The sequence below is a fragment of the Pleurodeles waltl genome, chromosome 1_1, assembly GCF_031143425.1.
Source record: "Pleurodeles waltl isolate 20211129_DDA chromosome 1_1, aPleWal1.hap1.20221129, whole genome shotgun sequence".
NCBI lineage: Eukaryota > Metazoa > Chordata > Amphibia > Caudata > Salamandridae > Pleurodeles > Pleurodeles waltl.
This window is the reverse complement of record NC_090436.1, coordinates 421357794-421380901: the sequence shown is the minus strand read 5'-3', so window position 1 is coordinate 421380901 and position 23108 is coordinate 421357794. Positions and strand designations below refer to the sequence as shown.

Sequence of the window (23108 nt, the reverse complement as noted above, 5' to 3'; positions counted from 1 at the left end):
AACTTCCACAACGGGATGAGAGCAGTCTCCGCCTGGACAGAGGCCAGCTGCCTCAAGCTCAACTCGGACAAGACAGAGATCCTTGTGATCAACTCCACCCCTTCTATCTGGAATGACTCCTGGTGGCCCACCGCATTGGGTAACGCCCCCACAGACCATGCCCGCAACCTGGGCATCATCCTGGACTCCACTCTATTGATGACCCGCCAAGTTAACGCTGTCTCCTCATCAAGCTTCCACACCCTCAATCTCCTGCGGAAGATCTTCAAATGGATTCCCCCCGACATGAGGAAGACAGTCACCCACTCACTCATCACCAGTTAACTGGACTAAGGCAACACACTATATGCCCGCATTGCCAAGAAACTTCAATCAAGACTACGAGTGCAGAATGCAGCAGCCAGACTCATCCTGGACATCCCCACCAACACAGCTGAATCTCCTCCCACCTCAGAGACCTACACTTTCTCCCAGTCAACAAGCGCATCACATACAAACTCCTGATCCACACCTTCAGGGCACTACACAACATAGGACCAGCATACCTCAACCACCGCCTCAACTTCTACATACCCAAAAGACATCTCCTTTCCTCCCAGCTTGCCCTTGCAGCCGACCCCAAGATCTGGAAAAGTACAGCAGGAGGGAGATCCTTCTCCTACCTAGCATGCCGGACATGGAACACACTTCCCCTCAAGCTCAGGTAGATCGCATCACTGAAGCAGTTCAGGAAGTACCTCAAGACCTGGCTTTTCTACTGAGAAAGCACGGCTTCATTCAGCGCCTTGAGACCCTATAGGTGATTAGCTGCGCTTTACCAGTTTGACTGATTGATATAATTCAAAGAATCATTGGAAGCAGATTTGCTTGAAGCGCCATAAGGCTGTAGTGTGATATATTTATCTGTCTGCAAATCATCATATACTATAGCTCTCATTGCCAACCATTTTTGGCACTGTGAATAAATATGTTGTAGGGCAAAGCACAAAGGCCTCATTACCTAGTATTTGATCACCCTCAGATATTACTGATTCCAGGGGTAGGGAAAGCCCATCACGAGGTGGATCCTAAGGGCCAATTTAGAAATGAGGAATTACCTGGGAATAAGCAATACTAGATTCGATTCCCTTGGCAGCTCCTCATTTAACCCAGACTTTCAAACAGATTTCTGCAGCTAAAATCTCTGTGTGAAAGTATAGTTAACCGCAGTTTTCTGCACATCTCTTAATTTTGATGGGGCTGTTAACTGCTGTTACTAGCAACCACTGGAATTAAGACGCCACTCGTAATGTGCGCCAAAGTGGCTTCAAGGCAGGGCTGGCTTTAGGGCGGTGCGACCGGTGGGCTACGGGCGCTGCTCTGGGGAGACGGGCTATGTTTAGCAATAATTTACAAGTTAAAAACACCTGCTGCACAGTTCCTTGTGGGTCCAGCTTTCAGGCAGCAACAAAAAATATATAGATAACTCTTGTGGATAATGTTCCAGCTAGAGAGAGAGATCGGAGTTTTGTCTAGTAGCAGTTTTGACTCGCCATAAAGAACGCATACCTTGCAGATTTCAGATCCTTATTTTATGTGGATAGCGGATGGGATTACTGTTTTTGTTGCAGAAATCCTTTTGCTACCATTTCATAGATACAACCCTAATATAGAACGTTGATGGTCAACAATAGTCATCAAAGAGCTGCATGCAAACTGCAAAGAATAGGTTAGGGCGTTATGTTTTCCCCCAATCTTTTATCATCCATTCATAATGTTGATAAAAAACGTACATTTATGTAGATACACATTCTTATTAGTGACGCCAACCTTTACCAGTGCTTAAAAACAAATGAAATGTGTGTGAGAGAGGGGCTATGGAGAGATGAGGGGCACTTTTGGCCGAAATCCCAGGAAGCGGTCATGGGGCTTCAAGGGGGCAAATGTTCTTGTTGCATCGGGCGCCACCAGCGCTAAAGCCGGCCCTGCTTAAAGGCAAACTAATCCGACTGTGCAAAACTGGATTGTGTGCATTTTTTAAATCTTTGTACACATTATTTGTTTTCAGCAAATTAACATGGTTGTTTCAGTTTTCTTCGGTTGATGTATTTTATTGTCTATTTTGATTGGTGCAGAAGCGACGGAGGAGCACAAGGACCTCTGCAAAGCACTTGGATTGATTAAGAACATGATCGCTGCAGTTGATTTACGAGTCAATGAATTTGAAAAAGAACAAAAATTGATGGAGATCTTGAACAAGATAGAGAATAAAACCTGCACCAAACTAAAAAATGGCAATACATTCAGAAAGCAGGATTTGACAAGCAAAGAAAGAATACTGGTACATGAGGGGTTAGTGTACTGGAAAACTGCTACAGGACGCCTTAAAGGTACAGTAGCTTAACAAAAAATAACACTTTTATGACTGTCATCTTAACCGGTTTTAATTTATGTAAAAGTGTCATTGCATGTACAGACTTTGATTCTTTGGTCTGGAGTGTACAGAGAGATAAAATGCAGGTAGGGCAGCAGATTAGAAGAATATAACACCCGTGTTTCAAATAAGTCTGTTCTCCTTGAACTAAGGCTAGAATCCTTATAGATGATGTGTATTCAATTGAGACTTTAGTGATCATTTCATGGGACAGCATGTAACTGATGGTCATTGTACAAGATATAATGAGCATTTTATACCATCGTTACTAATGGCAGTTAAATGGCACCATATCTGGAGGGCTTCAGTCTGTAAATGACAAGGATTTGTAATTATAGTGAAACATGTCTTGATTGATAAAGAAAGAGACTAGAATAAGGTTGACTTACTACCATAATTTCGTGTTTTTGTCACTGACAAATGCAAAATGCTCATTTCAGTGTATGTGTCACTGCAGAATTGTGGCATCATACTATATGTGTAGGTATCTGTAGATCATTCAATCAGTTTGGATTTGTAAAGTGCGGCTAATCACCTGCAGGGGTATTCAGGCATTAGCATCTTGCTGGGATCAGTCAAAGAACCAGGTCTGGAGTTCCTTTCTGAATTCCGGAAGCAAAGGTCCTGTTCAGAAGTACAGGGAAAGGTTGTTCCAGGACTTTGCAGAGAGGCAGGAGAAGGAGCGTCCTCCATTGTGACTTTGGCGGATGCAGGGTATAGATGCAAGGGTGAAGGAGGTGGAGTGCAGGTGTCTGGATGGTCCATGAAAGTTCAATTGGTGGTTGACGTGAGCTGGTCCTTGGACATGGAGGACCTTTTAGGCTTGTGCCAGCATCTTGAATTTGCATCTTTTATGGATGAGAAGTCAGTGGAGGTTCCTGAGTTGCGTGGTGGGGTGGGTCTGCCTAGAGCGGTCGAGGATGAATCTGGTAGCTGTGTTCTGTATCATCTGGTCTCTCTTCAGGAGTTGGATGGTGATCCCTGCATCAAGAGCATTGCCGTAGGCCAGCAGACTTGTGACTAGGGCTTAAGTGATGGTTTTCCTAGTGTCGGCAGGAAGCCATATTAATATCTTTCAGAGCATGTGGAGTGTGTGGAAGCAGGTGGAGGAGACTGCATTGATCTGGCACTTCATGGTGAATTGCTGTCCAGGATAATGCCAAGGTTGCGGGCGTGGTCTGTCTTTGTGAGTGTGGGTCCAAGTTCAGAGGGCCACTAGGTATTGTTCCTCAGGTAGGTGTTGTTTCAAAAAATCAGCACATCCTTCTTGTCCGTGAGAGCAAGAGGATGAGTTGGGTGTCGTCTGCAAAGGATATGATTTTGAGGCCATGTGTTTTGGTGATGTTGGCCAGGGGTGTCATGTAGGTGTTGAACATTGTGGGGCTGAGGGATGACCCTTGAGGGACGCCGGAGATGATGCTCTTGGGTTCTATGAAGAAGGGTGGTAGGCAGATTTTCTGGGTTCGTCAAGATGCAATCCATTTGAGGGTGTCTTCCTGGAGCCTGCTGTGGTGAAATTTGCTGATGAATATGGGTGGGATAGATGATAGGCAACAACTACCATTCTTGTACTTAACGTCCCTTTTATGAACCTTTGTGTACTAACTTAAGGAGTCCTCTTCATGGATTGGGCACATTTATTTTGCAAGTTCATAAGGAAAGATGCTTAGCAGTGGATAGTTGAAGTAGTCTGCATTCTGCCAATAGTAGCAAACATTGACCATCTTTTCCAGTACTATGTCTTATAACACACCTGTGAGTTAAAGTCAGTAGACCAGTTGAAGTTGGGTTTAGGGGTCAGGGGTCTCTGTTAGAAACAACAATCACACAGTTCAACTTGAGCATACTTGATATCTGTTGTCTGCAGAGTCTTCTTTATAGGAAGAGGCTCTGATTTACAGGAACGTCCATGGTATCCTTCAGATTTTTACAGCAAAGTTAAGCATTGGGCTCAGTGCAGAAGTTCACATGAGTTCTTCTTTCTTCTCTGTACTGTGAGGTATCCTCCAACCTCATGTTTTGTTGAGCAGACATCATATTCCAAGTGCACTGTGACACTGCGGTGGTTCTGTACTATTGGATGCACTGGCAGAGATCCTCTGCAGGTTCCTTCTCAGACGAGAATAAACCCATTTGCACTGGGCACTGCCTATGTGACTGAGAGAATCCCCTTATGCTCTGGAGCATGGCGTGCTACTGAACATACACAATGGACAGTGGCCCTCCATAGACAAATACTGATTGATGACCAGCCTAAGCATGATCTCTATGGGGTAGGTGGTAAGAAGTGCCTTATGGGCTATTAGGGTGCAGCAGCTACACTGCCAAATGCCAGCAGTTTATCTGCAGGTGAGTAGCCTGGTACACACCTTGCCCAGCCTTACGGAGCACCATAGTAATCAATGCACAGAATTTCTAGTTGATGTATATCTCAGAGCGCACTATAATTTGTCCTTTTCAGAGTGTGACTCTCAAAGCTGAGAAACCAAGCAAATAGAGGGAAAAAGCATAGCACAAGTAGAGTGGATGGGCCCTATTAGAGCACGGATGCAGGAACATCCCATTCATGCTCCTGTTCTATGCTCTTGAAAGTTGCCCCCATTTTGCCACAGTGACTGTGAGAAAGAACAAAAGCAGAGCCAAGCCCAGTGAGATTAATTGTCTCTCTGGGCACAGATGCCAGGGTACCCCCCAGGCAACCTGGATATATTGTAAAGAGACAGACGAGCATGAAAGTCATTTTATAAGTGCAACAGAAAACATTAAAACTATTTGTTTGCTAGAATATCTTAATGGTTTCTCAAATGTTGGTGTTACATAGAGACTTAACATTATCTTTATTTATCCTCAGATAGTTTTCTCCTCAAGTCATGCCTGAGCTCAAGAGCCTGAAACAGGCAGATTTGACCCGCAGCCAGTGTGTTAGGGTCTTGCTAGTATATCATTTAATCCGTTGCGTAAGAGCTGCTATTTTATATTATAAAGCAATCCTTGGGTTACTATGAACCATAGACATCGATGACATTTGTAAAGTGCTAACGCATATTAAACCTTGTACATTCTACGCAAGTCTTTTTATATTGACCAAACATTCCTGTAACTAAATTATTATCTTTTTCAGATACCTCAGCTCTGCTTCTAAATGACATACTGCTATTTTTACAAGAAAAGGACCAAAAGTTTGTTTTTGCCGCAGTTGTGAGTATTGTGCAACACATAATTTAATACATAGTTTCTATCAATTAATGTTTGCTGAAGATACCAGGGTTTCTTGCGTCCTAATGTTAGGAGCTCACATTAATATTTGAATTCCTGTAATGGCATGGTATGAAAAACTCTACAGAGTCAAATGTTGGTCTCTGTGCTCCTTCAGTTTACCATCTACTCTCTTGCTTTTCCCATTGGAGCCGCTCACTGCCTTCACTTTCACCATGCACATTTCTTCTCATTAACTATTCAAATTTGCATTAATTGCATCCACTAATATTTATCACTCACATGGAAGCACGTAACTCCACCCAACTCCTCCTCATCCATCCCCAGCACAACATACCCACAGTCAGTCCACCACAACCACTCTTCAGCTTACCTTCACCAGGGTGGAGTGGGAACCAAGATGAGTCCTGGCAAAAAGGTCCAAACCAGCTTCAAATATCACAAAGTGAATGAGTGGGAGAGATTTCCACTGTTTCTATTACTGTATCATGCTTTCCACCCTCCTTTTCCCTTCCTCCTGTGCTTAGTTTGCAAAAGAATCAGTGCTGGTACCGAAGCTCTGCTCAGAAGCCAGCAGTCAGTGCAATTAAAAGTCAGTGTGCAGAATTCCAAGGCTAAATAGCTTTAAAAACCACCTTGGGCTGCATTACACAAGTGCCCGGGGCACAATGGGCATTTGCACCTGCTTTGTGCACCGTCAGGGCACTTTGGTATTACAGAAGGGGCCACAAATTTTTGTGCTTGTATTACCGACATGAGCACAGAGGCAAACATTCCTTTAGAAAGTGCACTGAAAGTAGGCAACAAAAAGGTGGCTCACTTGCAGTGATCCTTCTAAAAGCAGCCCTCGAAAGGGATGAAAAAGGGTCCTTATGGACCCCCCAGACATCCCCATTTGCAGGCGGGTGCAGTGAATCACTACACCCACCTGCACAGAGAAACCCGGAACAGCTTTTAAACAGCTGCTCCGTATTTCTGTTGAATGCACTGCCCTGGGGGCAGCACGTTCTGTCTAATAGGGCGCACTTTCCATGTTTGCATCTGGCGCACCTACATTAAGGTGTGCTGTGGCGCAAACATGGAAAGTGCACCCTATCCCTAGTATGGACCTTGATGGCTCTTTAATCCACTACCAGGCACTCCCTGCCACTTTATCTTACTCTTGCAGGCTCCTCCTTTTCCCCTTTGCAATGTTTTTTCTGTCTTTCGCTTCCTCTGTCTTTCTGTTTTGTATAATTTTCTATCTCTTGCTCTCAGGAAATGTCCAGTCAGGAAAAATATGTGCCAGTCTGCAAACGTAAGTGGCGGTGGCCTTATGCCAACCAGCAGTCCATATGAAGCACCGCCTTCCCCGATCTCTTTCCTCAATATGATTTTTATCTCTCGCCCTTCTTCATCTCTCTCTTCTGCCTCTCTCTCTTTACATACTCTGTCTCTCCCTTGCCATCCACTTTCTTTCCCTCACCTCTCTCTCTGCTTAACGCATGCACTGTGGCTGCTGCAGTAAACCTCGGGATGCTGGGGGAGTGACGGAGGTACCAGCAGTGGGCCTAGACCTCACCTTCAAAAAGAGGCCTCTAGAGGCTCCAGCCTCCCGGTGTAAATGCCCAATGAGAAAATTGGCCAATCCGGCCCTGATCTTTACCCATTCTCATCAGACCACACCCCCACTCATCACACCACACCCCCACTCATCACACCACACTCACACACACTCATCACGCCACACCTACACACATCATACTCTGATAGAGTGACAAGACGTCCCGGATTTCCCCGGACAGTCACGGTTTTTAGAGGACTATCCCGGTGTCCCGACGCTTCTCTTAATTTTAAATAAATGTCCCGGTTTTTGGGACAAAGGTCAGATTATTAAATACATTTCCAGGTTTGTGGGACAAAGGTCAGTTCATCTAGGGAAGCATAAGTTAAAGACGCCTACAAAGTATGAAATAATTAAAGTAATTTATCTGTAACTGTCGGGCAACACAGTCCCCTGTCTGCTCCCAGCAGAGAGACGGAGAGGGGAGCCAGAGAGAGGTTGGTGGGGGGCGGGTTGGGGGTGCAGGGTGGGAGGTCAAGTCATAACTAATTTTGTATATGTAGTCTTGTAAATGTGTGTGTGTTTGTATGTGTGTATATATATATATATATATACATATATATATATATATATATATACACACACACTTTCACAAGGCTACGCAAAAAAACGAGACAGGCCAGATATAAAATTGAGAGTAAAGTCTTTAGTCCTTCTTTTATGTTGGACCTGTCCCGGTTTTAACTCCTCAAAATCTGGTCACCCTATACTCTGACCAACTCTCACCACACTCCTCCCGACTCTTCTTCAATACACCCTTCGTCTTTCTGACCCACTCATGCTTTTGGGCCGTACCACATTTTTTCACAGTTGATTTCATTGTTTTGCAGCTTACACCGTGTTCCATTTTACATTTCTAACTTTTCCTCAGCATACTGTATTTCTGAGTTTTCAGTTTTTCTGATACCTTTTTATAGGTTGTCATTTTGAGTTTCACATTATGGCGATTTCTTCGCTGCACTTGTTTCTTATTATGCACACATTCATATTGTTCAGTTTCTTTGAGTTTTTTCTTTTTTGTATATTTTATCTTAGATTTATTTGACTAAGTACCCTATTTTCAGTTTCTCATGTATTGTTGCACTTTTTTCAGAGTTCGCTTATTTTCACGCTTTCACGGCCGGACTGGAAATTAAAATCAGCCCTGGCAAAAAAGTTCAAACCAGCCCCGCACTGCAGGAGGCCGCCACTAGATGGGGCAATTGAGGCACGGTTGGGTCATGGCATGTATCATGCTATGGAAGCAGTCTCCCTAACCTTCACACTGCCAGGCAATGCCAGTCAGCCAGTCCAGCCCTGTACACGTTACATTTCTTAAGTGTTTTCCATTCTCGCAGTAGCTGGAGTTGTGCCTGTCGTCGCTGTCTTGGCACCTTAGTCTCCAGCCTGTGTACGCGTTGCTGAATAGCCCCAGAGGGGTGGACAAGAAGTGAAATCCTGCACACAATAGTGAGGAGGAGTCTTCAAGGCGGAAGAAGCGAGCTAGTCAGATAAGGCTGTGAAACTCGGAGTACGATCTCCCAGTGCATATGGATTATTTTTCAAACACTGACTGCACCTACACTGACAAGTAGAAATACGATAGTAAAGTTGTTCTGTTTGGCTTTATTGCTCACAGATGGTCACATTTTAAAGTGTATAGGGTTAAGGCCCGTGCAACAGAGATCACTGTGTTAACAGATTTGAAACTTCATAAATAGCTCAGAGAGTTGTTGTGGCTGCAGCACAGCGCTACTTGCAGTAAGTAGGTCACGGGTTCTTAACCTAGTAAGATAGCTCAGATTCAATGTGTTTGTTGCAGAGATCCTTCCTTAACCTGAGATGACAACTTCCAATCCGGATAAAACTGCTCAGTGTACATGAACCCATTACAAATTACAGCATATAACCTATAAAGAGCGAATCTGAATACTTCCTTTTAACTTTATCCTTTTATTTTTAAGGATGATGATAAGAGTGACGTTGTGTTTTGAAGAAAATATCACCTAAGGCATAAACATCAAACACATTTGCACTGTGGCATATATAGTGAAACACTTTCATGTGTGTCATATCTGGGCCAGTGTGTGCAGTCCCATGCACAATTCATATATTGTTTCCCGAATGAGCTGCTAAACCTGGAAGCGGGGTGTGGCACTGCCTAGCATTGCTATGTTTGATTCCCAATACCTGCTCCCAGCTAGGACATAGTGTTAAAAGGAATTGCCCACTACCCTTGAAGTGCAGCAGTTGGAGTTGAGCACCCAAGGAAAGAGTCTCCAATCACGAACCCTCATGAAGTTCGCTACATGGCACTTCACTTTACACCCAAGACTACATATGCATCACTGCTGCTTTTGCTGCTGTGTGTGCTGCGTTGTGTCCCAGTCTCAACACAGGGCACTGGGGCACGAAATTGATGAATCTAAGACCAGCACCCGGAATCCGACCAATTACCACTGTCAGCTCTGAGGAGGCAGCATAAAAGGCAGTCTCAAGCTATGGCTTGTCACAAGAGAAGAGATTGTGCAGAGAGTGAAGAAAGAAAGGCCACATTCACCTGATGATGGAAAGAGTGCTTCCATTTTTCATTGTATTGTATTGGTATTTGTGTAGCACTTTCTTAACCTCTTGTGTGGCAAAGAGTTAGCTGCATTTGGTGTGCATGAGCATCTAGGCAGAATTCTGCACACAGCAGTTCATTGGGCACGGAAATAAACACCTATTTATGCTATTTTGTGCATTTTATCATATTTTATCATATTGCTACTTTGAGTAGATTAGTGAGCCTGCAAGGCAGTGCAAATATTCCTATTTACTTGTTCTGTTTATCTAAAGCACAAACATATCCCCTAAGGTTGTTAGATACAATGTAGAAATCTTTGTATAAAGAATTTCTATTTACCAATTAAAGCAATAAACAGCTACGATAGATGGGGTCCCCAAGGCCGAAATTGGCCCAGGAGGGGCACTGCATGCCTCCCGCCCTGCTTGAATGCCTTTGAGGAGTTGGCCACAGCTGTCAGGCCCTGCTGCCAACCCCCAGCCATGCGCGGCAGAGGTTGGATTAACGTATGATAATGGCTGGGGGCGCAAGTTATAGTTGTGCTGCTAACGATTACTGGTGAATTTCTGTGTTTTTTTAGTTTAAAACATTAACATTGGCACTAAGAAATTCACCTAACTATAACATTACTTTAACCTTTGTTTTTTCAGTGAATGTTTATATATTTATATACCAATAGATATTTGTACCCAGTGCCAGTTCCTCCATGGGAGCAGAGGAGTGTCGTCCCCTGCACTGCTGTGCAGAAAGCGATACAAAATAAAATGGTAATAAAATGATTTAATTACCATTTTATTTTTGACAACTTTTGCCAGGAAACAAAGTGCGAGTGCAGGGCGGGGCCAGTGTGTCACTGCTGCCAATCATTGGCAGCAGTGAGGAGTGGCCCCTTTGTTTGAAGTGTGCATGATGGGTTGCCCGGCTACCTTGCTACTGCCAAACCAACATGCACATTTTAAACCTCTCCAACCCGGCTGTCTTGGACAGCTGGGTTGGAAAGAAGGCATAGGCATACAGTGCCTTTTGGAGCATGGAGCCATCCCGCTCCATCCAATCAATACACTTTTTTCATGCTGCTTAGCAGCATGAAAACAGTGTCTTTATTGGATGAGGCAGTTGGCTGTGGGCTTTGCACTAGAAGAACGTGGTGCAGAACAAGGACGTGCTGCATGACATCGAGTAAGGTAAGTGTCTTTTATTAAATATTTATATTGGTGTGCATGTTATGTTTGTATGTTTGTTATGTGTGTATGTTATGTTATGTGTGAATGTTGTAGTTTTTTGTGCCTCTCCAATTTATTTTGCTGGATATATATATATATATATATATATATATATATATATATATATATATATATATATATGTTCGATGGCATGTGTAGCTGCAGATACACATGCTTTGCATATCGATTCTGACATCTAGTGTTGGGCTCGGAGTGTTACAAGTTGTTTTTCTTCGAAGAAGTCTTTTAGAGTCACGGGATCGAGTGACTGCACCTCTCGGTTCCATTTCGCATGGTCATCGAATTGATTGTTAGATTGTTTTCTTTCCGCCGTCGGGTTCGGACGTGTTTCCTTTCACTCGAGATTTCGATTTGGAAAACATTAGAAAACCTTTCTTTTCATCGGTATTGTCTCGATTGCGTTATCCAACTAGCATCGAACCAGTAGTACCGTTGGGAAACCACTTTGTTCGCCCTTCGGGGTGCACGCTCCCAACTCGGGCCTATTCGGGCCGACCGAGTGGAGAGCCTGATGGATCGGACTCCATTCCGATTCTGCCCTAGGTGCCACGTCAAGTACCCATACGCAGACCAGCATTTAATTTGCAACCTGTGCCTTTCTCCAGACCATCGGGAGGAAAACTGTGAGGCCTGTCGATAGTTTTGATCAAAAAATACTCTTAGAGACCGAAGAGCAAGAAGGCTGGAAATGGTGTCGAAGAGCAGTGAACATCTCGACTGAAGAGGAGCAGACGCACACAGCAGTCTCTATCCGAGACACAGAATCTGAGCAGGAGTCTGAAGATGACAGACCCATCACAGCCGGCCAGCATATGAGTACGTCTGCCCCTGCACCCCCACACAAGAAACATCAGAAGGCCTTGGGTACACCACTGCCGGAAGGCCATGGTTCGCCTGGAAAAAAGACTGTCAGTGACCGACCTTCGGGTTCGGCGCGAAAAAGGCCACACCTCCAACTACTTCGGAGTCGACAAAAACTCCAGGCTCCATTTCAGACTCCAGCAAAAAACAGCAATTTTCGGAGTTGAAAATTAGAAAGACAGTTTCGGAGCCGGGACCTTTCACAGCATTTTCGATACCGAAAAAACATCAAACTTCGGAACTTCGGAACCGAAAAAGACAGGTTATACAGAGGAGCAAGGACTTTCCAAAAAACTACGAGAAAGCCATAAAACCTCTGAGGAAGAGTTGGACATTGAGCCCATTCTCAAGTTATGGATGAAAGGCAATCTAGGATACCCATCCATAAAGAAACGGGGAGAATTATTACAGCACCTCCTCTAAAGACAAAGAGAAAGCTGGTATTCCAACAAGAACTGGACACTGCACATCCCCCAGCTCAGGTGCCAATGCAAAAAGAGAAACCAGTACCTCCCCAGTCTTCTCCTCCTCATTCTCCGCACCTACCTACCTCTCCTCCCACCAGCCCTCCTCCAATGCCTTCTCCAACACATTCTTTTGATTCCCAGGAAGACATTGTAGATCCATGGGACCTTTATGATCCTGATCACATCCCAGATAACGACCCAGACACCTACCCCTCTAAGCCATCTCCACCTGAAGATACCACAGTATACAATCAGGTCATAGCCAGGGCTGCAGCCTACCATGGAGTAACAATGCACACAGAACCATTAGAGGAAGATTTTTTGTTTAACACGTTATCCTCAACACATTCTAGGTACCAGTGCCTCCCAATGCTACCAGGCATGGTAAAGCACGCAGACCAAATTTTTAATGAGCCTGTGAAAGCAAGAATAATCACACCTAGAATAGAGAAGAAGTATAAGCCTGCACCCTCTGACCCTGATTACATCACCCATCAGGTGCCTCCCGATTCAGTGGTGGTTAGTGCTGTACAAAAGAGGGCAAATAGCCAGTCTTCAGGAGATGCACCCCCTTCCTGATAAAGAGAGCAGGAAATATGACACTGCAGGGAAGAGAGTTGCGTCCCAAGCAGGAAATCAATGGAGGATAGCTAATTCCCAGGCACTACTAGCCCGTTATGATAGAGCCCATTGGGATGAGATGCAGGATATCATACAGCATCTCCCAAAAGAACACCAGAACAGGGCACAACAGGTAGTAGAGGGAGGGCAATCTATCAGTAACAACCAGATAAGGTCTGCTCTTGATGTGGCACATACAGCTGCAAGGAGCGTGAACACAGCAATTACCATTCGAAGACATGCATGGCTGCGCTCCTCTGGTTTTAAACCAGAAATCCAACAGGCTGTGTTAAACATGCCTTTTGACAAGAAACATCTTTTTGGGCCAGAGGTGGACACTACAATAGAAAATTTGCGAAAAGACTCTGATACAGCAAAGGCAATGGGTGCTCTGTATACTACCCCATATAGGGGGTCATTTCGTAAGCCTCAGTTTCGAGGAGGTTTTAGATCACAATCCTCCGAGGCATAGCAAAACCAGCTTATCAAACCCAGTACCAGCGAGGTGGGTTTGGAGGAACATACAGAGGACAATACACTAGAAATAGAGGTAAATTCCAAACCTCTAAACAACCAGCAACACAATCAAAACAGTGACTTTCCTCACTCCCTTCCACTCCACACATCTCCTGTTGAGGAAAGACTACAGCAGTTACATGCACATTGGCAAAATATCACCACTGACAAGTTGGTGTTATCAATTATTCGCAATGGCTATTGCATAGAATTGATAAACACTCCTCCAACTATTCCACCAAGATATCACAAATTAACCCCAGAGCATACAGTTCTGTTACAACAAGAGGTTCAATCTCTACTACTCAAACAAGCAATATAATTAGTTCCACCGTCTCAACTAGGAACAGAAGTTTACTCACTATACTTTCTAATTCCCCAAAAAGATGGCACCGTCAGGCCAATATTAGACCTCAGGCCCCTAAATTTGTACATCCTATCAGAACATTTTCATATGGTGACTCTGCAAGATGTTATCCCACTGCTACAAAAACAAGACTTTATGACAGCCCTAGACCTCAAAGATGCGTATTTGCACATACCCATCAATCTAGCTCACAGAAAATACCTCAGGTTTGTCATACAAGGAAAACACTACCAATTCAAGGTGTTATCTTTTGGCATAACAACAGCTCCAAGGGTGTTCACAAAGTGCTTAGCAGTAGTAGCAGCTTACCTAAGGAGACAACACATCCATGTCTTTCCATATCTAGATGATTGGCTAATAAAATCAAGTAATCGTACACAATACTAAAATCATACATGTTATGTGATAGAAACTCTGCACACGCTAGGTTTTTCTATAAACTACCAAAAGTCACACCTTTAACCAGCACAAGTACAACCGTATTTAGGTGCTATCCTAAATACTCAGCTAGCTCTAGCTTATCCAAATACACAAAGGATACGAGCTTTTCAAAATCTAATTTCACTTATACAACCAAATCAACAATACACTGTAAGATTTGTCATGAACATTTTAGGAATGATGGTATCTTGCATAGCAATAGTCCCACATGCAAGATTAAACATGAGGCCCTTGCAACAGTGCCTCGCACAACAATGGTCACAGACACACGGTCAACTTCAAGATCTAGTGTTGGTAGACAGCCAGAACATATGTCCCTTCAGTGGTGGAATTGCAGCAACTTAATTAAGGGGCAGTCGTTTCAAGACACTGTGCCTCAGACAATAATTACGACAGATGCATCAATGATTGGTTGGGGAGCTCACCTAAACAATTACAATATTCAAGGGCAATGGGATGTCAAACAGAAACAGCTACACATAAACCATTTAGAATTATTAGCTGTGTTTCTTTCCCCAAAAGCATTTCAACCTCTTCTCAAACAGAAGAATATTCTTATAAAGACAGACAAAATGACAACCGGAGGGACACATTCATCTCAACTGTCCCTTCTAGCCCAAACAATTTGGAAATGGGCAATTCACAATCAAATTCATCTATTAGCACAGTACATTCCAGGGATAGACAATCAGTTGGCATATTTCCTCAGCAGAAATCACCAACAAACACACAAATGGGAGATTCACCCTCAAGTACTTCAAAAGTACTTTCAAAAGTGGGGAACACCAGACATAGATCTATTTGCAACAAGCGCAAATACAAAATTCCAAAACTTTGCATCCCGATACCCACATCCTCTATCCAGAGGCAATGCTCTATGGATCAATTGGTCAGGGATATATGCTTACGTTTTCCCCCTTCTCCCACTCCTTCCATTTCTAGTCAACAAGTTGCATCAAACTTCCACTCAACTTGATACTCATAGCACCAAGATGGGCACGCCAACCGTGGTACACAACATTACTAGATCTATCTGTAGACCCTCACTCCAAACTCCCACGCAGACTAGATTTGCTAACACAAAACAAAAGTCAAATCAGACATCCAGACCCCAATGCTCTCAATCTAGCGATTTGGTGCCTGAGGTCATAGAATCTGGATATTTAAAACTCCCAACCGATTGTATGGAAGTCATTAAACAGGCATGAAAACCCACTACTAGACAGTGCTACACAAACAAGTGTAAAATATTTGTCTATTATTGCCAATCTAAAATTATAGATCCTCTTAAAGCATCAATACTAGACATTGTTTGTTACTTACTTCATTTGCAAAAATCTAATTTAGCTTTTTCCTCAATAAAATTACACCTTACTGCAATATCTGCATACTTACAAACTATTCAACATAGTTCTTTATTTAGAGTTCCCGTTATTAAACCTTTCATGGAAGGGTTAAAACGCATCATTCCACCAAGACCACCACCAGTTCCATCTTGGAATTTAAATATAGTGCTTACAAGACTTATGGGACCACCTTTTGAACCCATGCACTCATGCCAAATTCAGTTTCTAACATGGAAAGTTGCCTTCCTGGTGGCAATTACTTCTTTAAGAAGAGTAAGTAAAATACAAGCTTTCACACTTGAAGAACCTTTTTTCCAAGTACACAAACACAAGGTTGTACTAAGAACAAATCCAAAATTCCTACCAAAAGTAGTCTCACCATTTCACATCATTAAAACAGTGGAATTGCCAGTCTTCTTTCCACAGCCAGATTCTGTGGCAGAAAGAGCTCTGCATACACTAGATCTTAAAAGAGCTCTAATGTATTACATAGACAGAACTGAACAGTTTAGAAAAACCAAACAACTTTTTGTAGCTTTTCAACAACCACATACAGGCAATTCTATATCAAAACAAGGTTTAGCAAGATGGATTGTTAGATGTGTACAAACATGTTATATCAAAGCAAAAAGACAACCTTTAGTCACTCCTAAAGCACAGTCTACAAGAAAAAAAGGTGCAACAATGGCTTTTTTTTAGGAAACATACCAATAGCTGATATATGTAAATCAGCTACATGGTCAACACCTCATACATTTACTAAACACTACTGTGTTGATGTTTTATCACAGCAACAAGCCACTGTAGGACAAGCTGGCCTAAGAACATTATTACAAACAACTTCAACTCCTACAGGTTAGCCACCTCTGTTTTTTGGGAGGACTAACTGCTTTGTAGTCTATGCATGGCATGTGTATCTGCAGCTACACATGCCATCAGACGGAAAATGTCACTTACCCAGTGCACATCTGTTTGTGGCATGTTGTGCTGCAGATTCACCCTCCCTCCTCCCCGGATGCCTGTAGTCGTTTAAGCTAACACATTTGTACATATGTATATACATTTATATATTTGCATGGACATCTCTTTTCTCTTATATACTTTACCACTCCTTTCTTCACCTTCTGCGGGAAAACAATCTAACAATGGATTCGATGACCATGCGCAATGGAACCGAGAGGTGGAGACACTCGATCCCGTGACTCTAAAGACTTCTTCGAAGAAAAACAACTTGTAACACTCTGAGCCCAACACTAGATGTCGGAATCGATATGCAAAGCATGTGTATCTGCAGCTACACATGCCATTGAACATATATATATATATATATATATATGTATATGTATATATATATATATAGCTCCACCCTCCAAAAGGCACTGTATGCCTTCTTTCCAACCCAGCTGTCCAAGACAGCCGGGTTGGAGAGGTTTAAAATGTGCATGTCGGTTTGGCAGTAGCAAGATAGCCGGTCAACCCATCATGCACACTTCAAACAAAGGGGCCACTCCTCACTGCTGCAAATGATTGGCAGCAGTGACACACTGGCCCCGCCCTGCACTCGCACTTTGTTTGCTGGCAGAAGGTGCCCAACACTAGATGTCGGAATCGATATGCATAGCATGTGAATCTGCAGCACAAAATGCCACAAACAGATGTACACTGAGTAAGTGACATTTTCCATATATATATATATATATATATAAACTACTGCCAGTTGCCAGTAGATAGTTATAGTTAGGCCTTCTTTTCCATAGACAGAGCCTTTGTTGTTTGCTAATATCTTTGGGCCCATTTGTCGATTCTTCATGAAACTTTCCAACAAAAGTTCATCCACCTTAGCTCCTTCCTGGAAAGTGTTAGGGTGATCTGTCAAGTGGGGTTTGAGAAAAAAGGAGGGGGGGTCTCAAAACTGAAAATCTCCATGCATTTTGCATAAACTTCTTATACACACACTTATGGGGCAAAATATTGGTGGACCGGCCAGAAAACATATGCTGTAATCTCAGTGTTGGGATACATGATACCTCTGGAGCCAAGGCGTGTGCATCTCAAAAAATGTACAACACTGTAAGTCTGAACATATTTGGAAGACAGCCAGACCACAAACATATGTGGTGCAGAACTTGGAGCGTGGAGAGGGCTACTGGGACTGTGGCTTTATAGGCAAAGGACTGTGTGTATTTCTAAAAGAACAGAGAAGTGTGGAGTGGAAACTTTACCTTGAAAATCTATATCTTTTAAGTGACAGCCAATTTTTGCCATTTTCATCTTATTGTAATCATAAACTGCCTTTTAGTTCTACTAAATTTATTTGAGAGTATTGCCGAGTGATTTCTTGATTCAGGTGTTATTTTGGTACAGTTACATCTTTAGACTGCCATATATGAAGGATGCCTACAGTTATCTGCAGAGTTTCTACAAGAAGAAAGATAGAATTACCTCAGAGACACAGTGCTTGCCTGATTAGAAGCTTGCTTATTGTAGTGGTGAGAGTCTGTTTCCTTACCGTGGCATCTTAGCTTCCTAAAACTGCCCTTCTGTCTAACTCGTTTATCTATCAACCCTTTTCTCTGACTCCCTCTATTGCATCTCTCTCTACCACTTCTGTCTGCCACACGCAACCTCCGATCAGCCAACCTCGCCCTAGCCACAGTCCCCGCATCCAACGCACCACCACAGGAGGCAGGTCTTTCTCCTACCTCGCCCCCAAAACCTGGAACTCCCTCCCCACCGACCTTTGCAAAACCAAAGACCTACTGGTCTTCAGAAAGAACCTCAAGACATGGTTGCTCGATCAGTGACCCTCCCTGCCCCCCCCCCCCCTTTTTCCCCTCACCCTTTTCCCCTTCCCCAGCATCTTGAGACCCTCACGGGTGAGTAGCGCGCTCTACAATTTTTTTTGATTGATTGATTGATTGGTCATTACCTTGCTACTTTCTCACTACCTCATTTCTACTTTATCTCTACCTCATTTTCTCGACCATTATTGCCCCCTTTCTCCCGGTACCTCCTTCTTTATATCACCTCACCCCCACTACCTCACTTCTCTTTCTACTTCTCTCTTTATACATCTTTGGACTTTATATTTCTTTTTGTACCCCTCTCTCATCCTCAAATTAATTGGCCTCACCCTTTCTATGTCACTGTATCAACCTGGCCTCTTTCTTCACCTCACCTCTGTCTCCGTGCTTAGCATCTTTTTCTTCATTCCTTATAAATCATTCTACCCTTCAGCCTCTTCTTTGTACCCACCTCACTTCTCTCTTTAACTGACATGTCTTTCAGTGCCAATCTTATTTCTCATTCTGCAATTCTTTCTCCCTTACTTCTCTCCCCGCCATTCATCTCATTGCCTCACCTCTCTGCCTGTCTCTACTGTATTGTACGTCTCTTTCCACTTTTCTCTCTATATATCTCACCCCTTCCTCACCCTCTCTACATTTCCTGATTCCTAGCCCTCATTTTGAAACCTTACCCAAGTGTCTACCTTTCTTTACCTACATCTTTCTCTTGCTTCCTGTCTGCTAATTGCTTTGTGTACCTCACCTTTCTCTCATTCCCTCGAATCTCTCTCTGTCTCTCCTATTTCTCTACCTCATCTCTATCTCTATCATACTTCTACCTCCACCTAACCTCTCTCACTTTCTACTGTTCTTTTGTTTGTTCATACATACATGTATCTATGTAGGTATAGTTGAATGTATGTGGTATCTGTATAGCACACACCTAGCCTAAACCAGGAGAGCACTGTACATGGTCAAAACAATCATAAAGTCACCAAGTAACAGGAGTTGAAGCTAAGTTGTGGACAGTTAGTACACTGTGGTGCAGTGGTCTTTTCAGATGTGAGTCTTCGGCTGTTAGCAGGGGAACACATCTGAATAATGATTACACAGAGAAATATCAATATAAATCATGAGCATCTGAGAAACGCCTCTCTCACTAACCATTAATTAGCATTGACATGTTGGGCTTCATGTAAAAAGTTTGGTAACACAAATTTAGAAAACATCTAGCTAAGGTTCTATCAAAATATATGCAGCAGTAAAAAAGCAGTTGCAGCTGGTACCTGAAAAAAAAGACAAATAACAATTCACATTTATACTTTACCAAAATACTACAGAAATCAGCAACATCTACTTCGTCAGTGGGACAGCATCAGGCACCAATCATCAGGAATGGGACAGAATAAGGACAGGGGTAATGGTTTAGAATTTTGGACTATAAGATACGCTAAACCATTTAAGCATTAAGCTTCTTCATAAAGTAATAGAATCTATAGGTTTCAGGATACACGAGAATCCCAAAGAAGAGTCAACGAAAGAATGACCTGAAGGAAATGGATCCGTGAACAATGGTGTCTGAACATTAAATTAAACGTGTTAAATAAAAATAATTGGATAAAGCATGTGAGAAAGTTATGACCAATCAGAACATTAACAGATATCAAAATTATACAATTAGTTTACTCCAAGCTCTTCTATTTGCTGTTATTCCATTGTCGAAAAACTAAACTAATACATTTTATATTCTAGACTTCCTCTTCTTCCACCTCATATGTGGATCCTTTGTTTCCACTGCACCTAAATACAAAGTCACAGGAAGAACGATCACAAAATGTGTTACTCCATCCATCCACTTACCCTCCAAGAAAGACATACAAGTTAGAAACATATCTCTAAACAATTAAGTCAGTCAAACTACGGAACACATTAGAAACATTTTATACAGCTTGCATTACACAATGACCTTGCATCTGCTTCCACTTCAATCCAGCAGAGGACACTAAATACACATTTATATTTATTATTTTGTTTTAGTTAAGAAACACACTATATTGTAAAGGTAGAATAATTCCATCAGCTTAAGTTAGCATGAACAAAATATAGGCCTTACATAAAATGGTGGCCATTCAATTAGTCACATTTTCATCAACATAATATTATTATCTAATTAATCCACACATTAATCCGTGAGTATGATTACGTAAAAACACATTTTATAAGTGAAATCTCTGCTTCCACAAATCCTGGTACCTTTGCTCTTAATTTCCCTGTTCTAACGAGGAGGTTGATTGTATTTATTGGTGATCACAATTAAAGCTGTAATGTCAAGTGATGTGTCCCTATGGCTTGTTTAAGTGCCGTGAATTAGTGCACTAAACATCCACCCTCCGCAAATCTTCCTCAAAATGGGGGTAACAGAATGGTCAGACGCTGGATTCGTGTGAGATGTTGCAAGAGGCAAAATCTAGACTCAAAGACTAAAAATGTCTTTACCGAAGTTTGTTCAACCTTCTTTGGCCCTGTTTTGTTTGAAGTTTGGGCTGTTTTGTGTGCCTCAATTTCTGAAAAAGTTAACCGTATAATTCTCAATTATTTAAAACCTTCCTTCATAACAGTGCAGACACGCACTCGGTGGAAAACACCATTGGTTAGAATCTGCAATTAACCAACAGCCCGAAGCGGGTATTAATTTAATATATTTATACAAAGTTTCCAGAGCATACGGGATCTGGTCATCTTTATACAACAGTCACAGATGTTCCATATTTGGATAAGCAAATGTTAGGCCTGTTTACGGTGGCTGTACGCACAGCTCAGGAACAAATCCCGCGAAACCTTGTACTGTTTCATCGAATTTATTTGCATCTGTTAACGTGTGCCACCTAGTGGTAATTTACGGAATGGTTCTAGCGAAACTGATTTTTTTCAGTGAATTATACTACTCAGCCTATTTACTCGGTTTGTTAACCGCTTTCCTTGTATGACAAGAGATTATTTTAAGAGAAACACATTTTGAAAATAAAATAGCTTAATTTCTAAATCAGAGCATTATTTTATTTCTCCATCGCACGATAACAATTGGTTTAAAATGTAGCTGCACAGTATTTGATAGTAAAAAACGTTAGAATGCTATAAAGATGGACCAAGTGATCTGATAAAAACAAAAATAAAAAGCAGCAGGGAATAACGTTTTTAGATTACATTTTCGACCGTTGTACTCGTAAGTGCTTTACACCGCACACTGTGTGGCCATGAGGTATCCATACTTGCATATGATTTAATAGCCATATTCTTGAAAGAGTCCTATGCATTGTGGAACTTGGCAAGGCAGCGTGAATCTGCACAGCTGGCCCTTTTAATGACGATAAAAGGGCCCGTTGTTTGCCCTTTTAGAAAAAAAAATCACAGTGGCAGTGTGACTTCAAATACCTAAGGATGGTCGTAGAATGGCGTCCAATGATGCAGTCGGTGCAGCTGCACCGGGGCCCAGGGGGCTGCGGGGCCATTGGTCCCTACACGGCTGCAGTTTACTCATCAGGCCGTATTCATAGATTTATTTGTGTGCACCTGCCTGGGACCTGGCTAGTCGATGTTTACTATAGGATGAAAAGCTTGGTGCTGTTTGAACTGAGAAGAGAATGGATGTTGAGCCCCTTGCTTATGTTGTCTCTGGAAGCGGGTGGGAATCTCAAATATGGGGTGATAGGAAACTGGGTACCGGTGCTAATGCAAGTTGAGAATCTTGGAGCTAGAGACATGCATAAAGGAAACTCGCCTTTGGAGGGACTGTTAAGTATATGGGAAACATTGGGTCACTGGTATGATGAGAAGAAAAACTCGCTGGAGTTACTGTGAAGAGTAGCGATAGCAGGCCATGTGCTGTTGATGCTACAAGAGGAAGCATGTCGCACGAGTCCTACGTGGTAATGCAGAGCTGGGCAATGTTACAAGCTTGAAAGTTTCTTGCTGTTAGCACTGTAAAAAGAGCTTTTCATAGGAGACGGACTTGGGCACAAACATGATATTGCATAGCTCTCAAAATTCCCAGTTTCCTGCAGAACTAGCTGTGCCAGACCAGGTCTTGTGCTTTGAATTTTGGGACGCGTAGTCCTGATTTTACAATGAGATAACCAGAACTACAAGTCCCGGAATGCCAAACAAGTCAAGTGTGAATCTGGCAAGATTGAAAGCTCTGAAATTGCTTCTCCTTTCTCTACGCACTCTGGTGGCCATATTTGAAGCACAATGAGGAATTTATGAACAGAGCCTCGAACTAATTCATTTATTTTGCATTTTTTAGAGTAAGAGGTCACCCTACAGCTACTACAGAGTGCTAGGTAATAGACTGGCTGCACTATAGCTCAAGTGTATTTAAACTCAGATCGGATACAAGATGCGAACTCCTGATCTGGCAGTGCTCTGTAGCTGACCCTGTCATTGTGGGGCTGAAGTGGAGTCTGGAGAGTTCAGTTTTTATCGTCATGTTTCCAGTCATCTAAATTTGTGGCCATTGTAATCTGGCTGTGAGCTTTTGTTTGGTAGCCCTGAGTAGTCTACATAACACGAGCCCAGTTGTCCCAGTGTGGAATGAGTAACAGCATCCCCGCTGTCCCAGTGTGGAATGAGTAACAGCATCCTTGTTGCCCCAATGTAGACCACGTAATAGCAGCCGAAATTCA

At 42.7% G+C, this 23108-nt stretch overlaps 1 protein-coding gene across 6 annotated transcripts in view; it reads left to right on the top strand.

Annotated features, from left to right (window-relative positions):
- ARHGEF28 (Rho guanine nucleotide exchange factor 28) overlaps positions 1-23108 on the top strand; it is an 892610-nt gene that overhangs the window by 807399 nt on the left and 62103 nt on the right. For all 6 annotated transcript variants that reach the window (XM_069223983.1, XM_069223974.1, XM_069223958.1 and 3 more), the window contains 2 exons: positions 2115-2369; positions 5535-5611. In XM_069223983.1, the coding sequence (XP_069080084.1) occupies positions 2115-2369; positions 5535-5611 (332 nt within the window). The remainder of the gene's footprint in view (positions 1-2114; positions 2370-5534; positions 5612-23108) is intronic.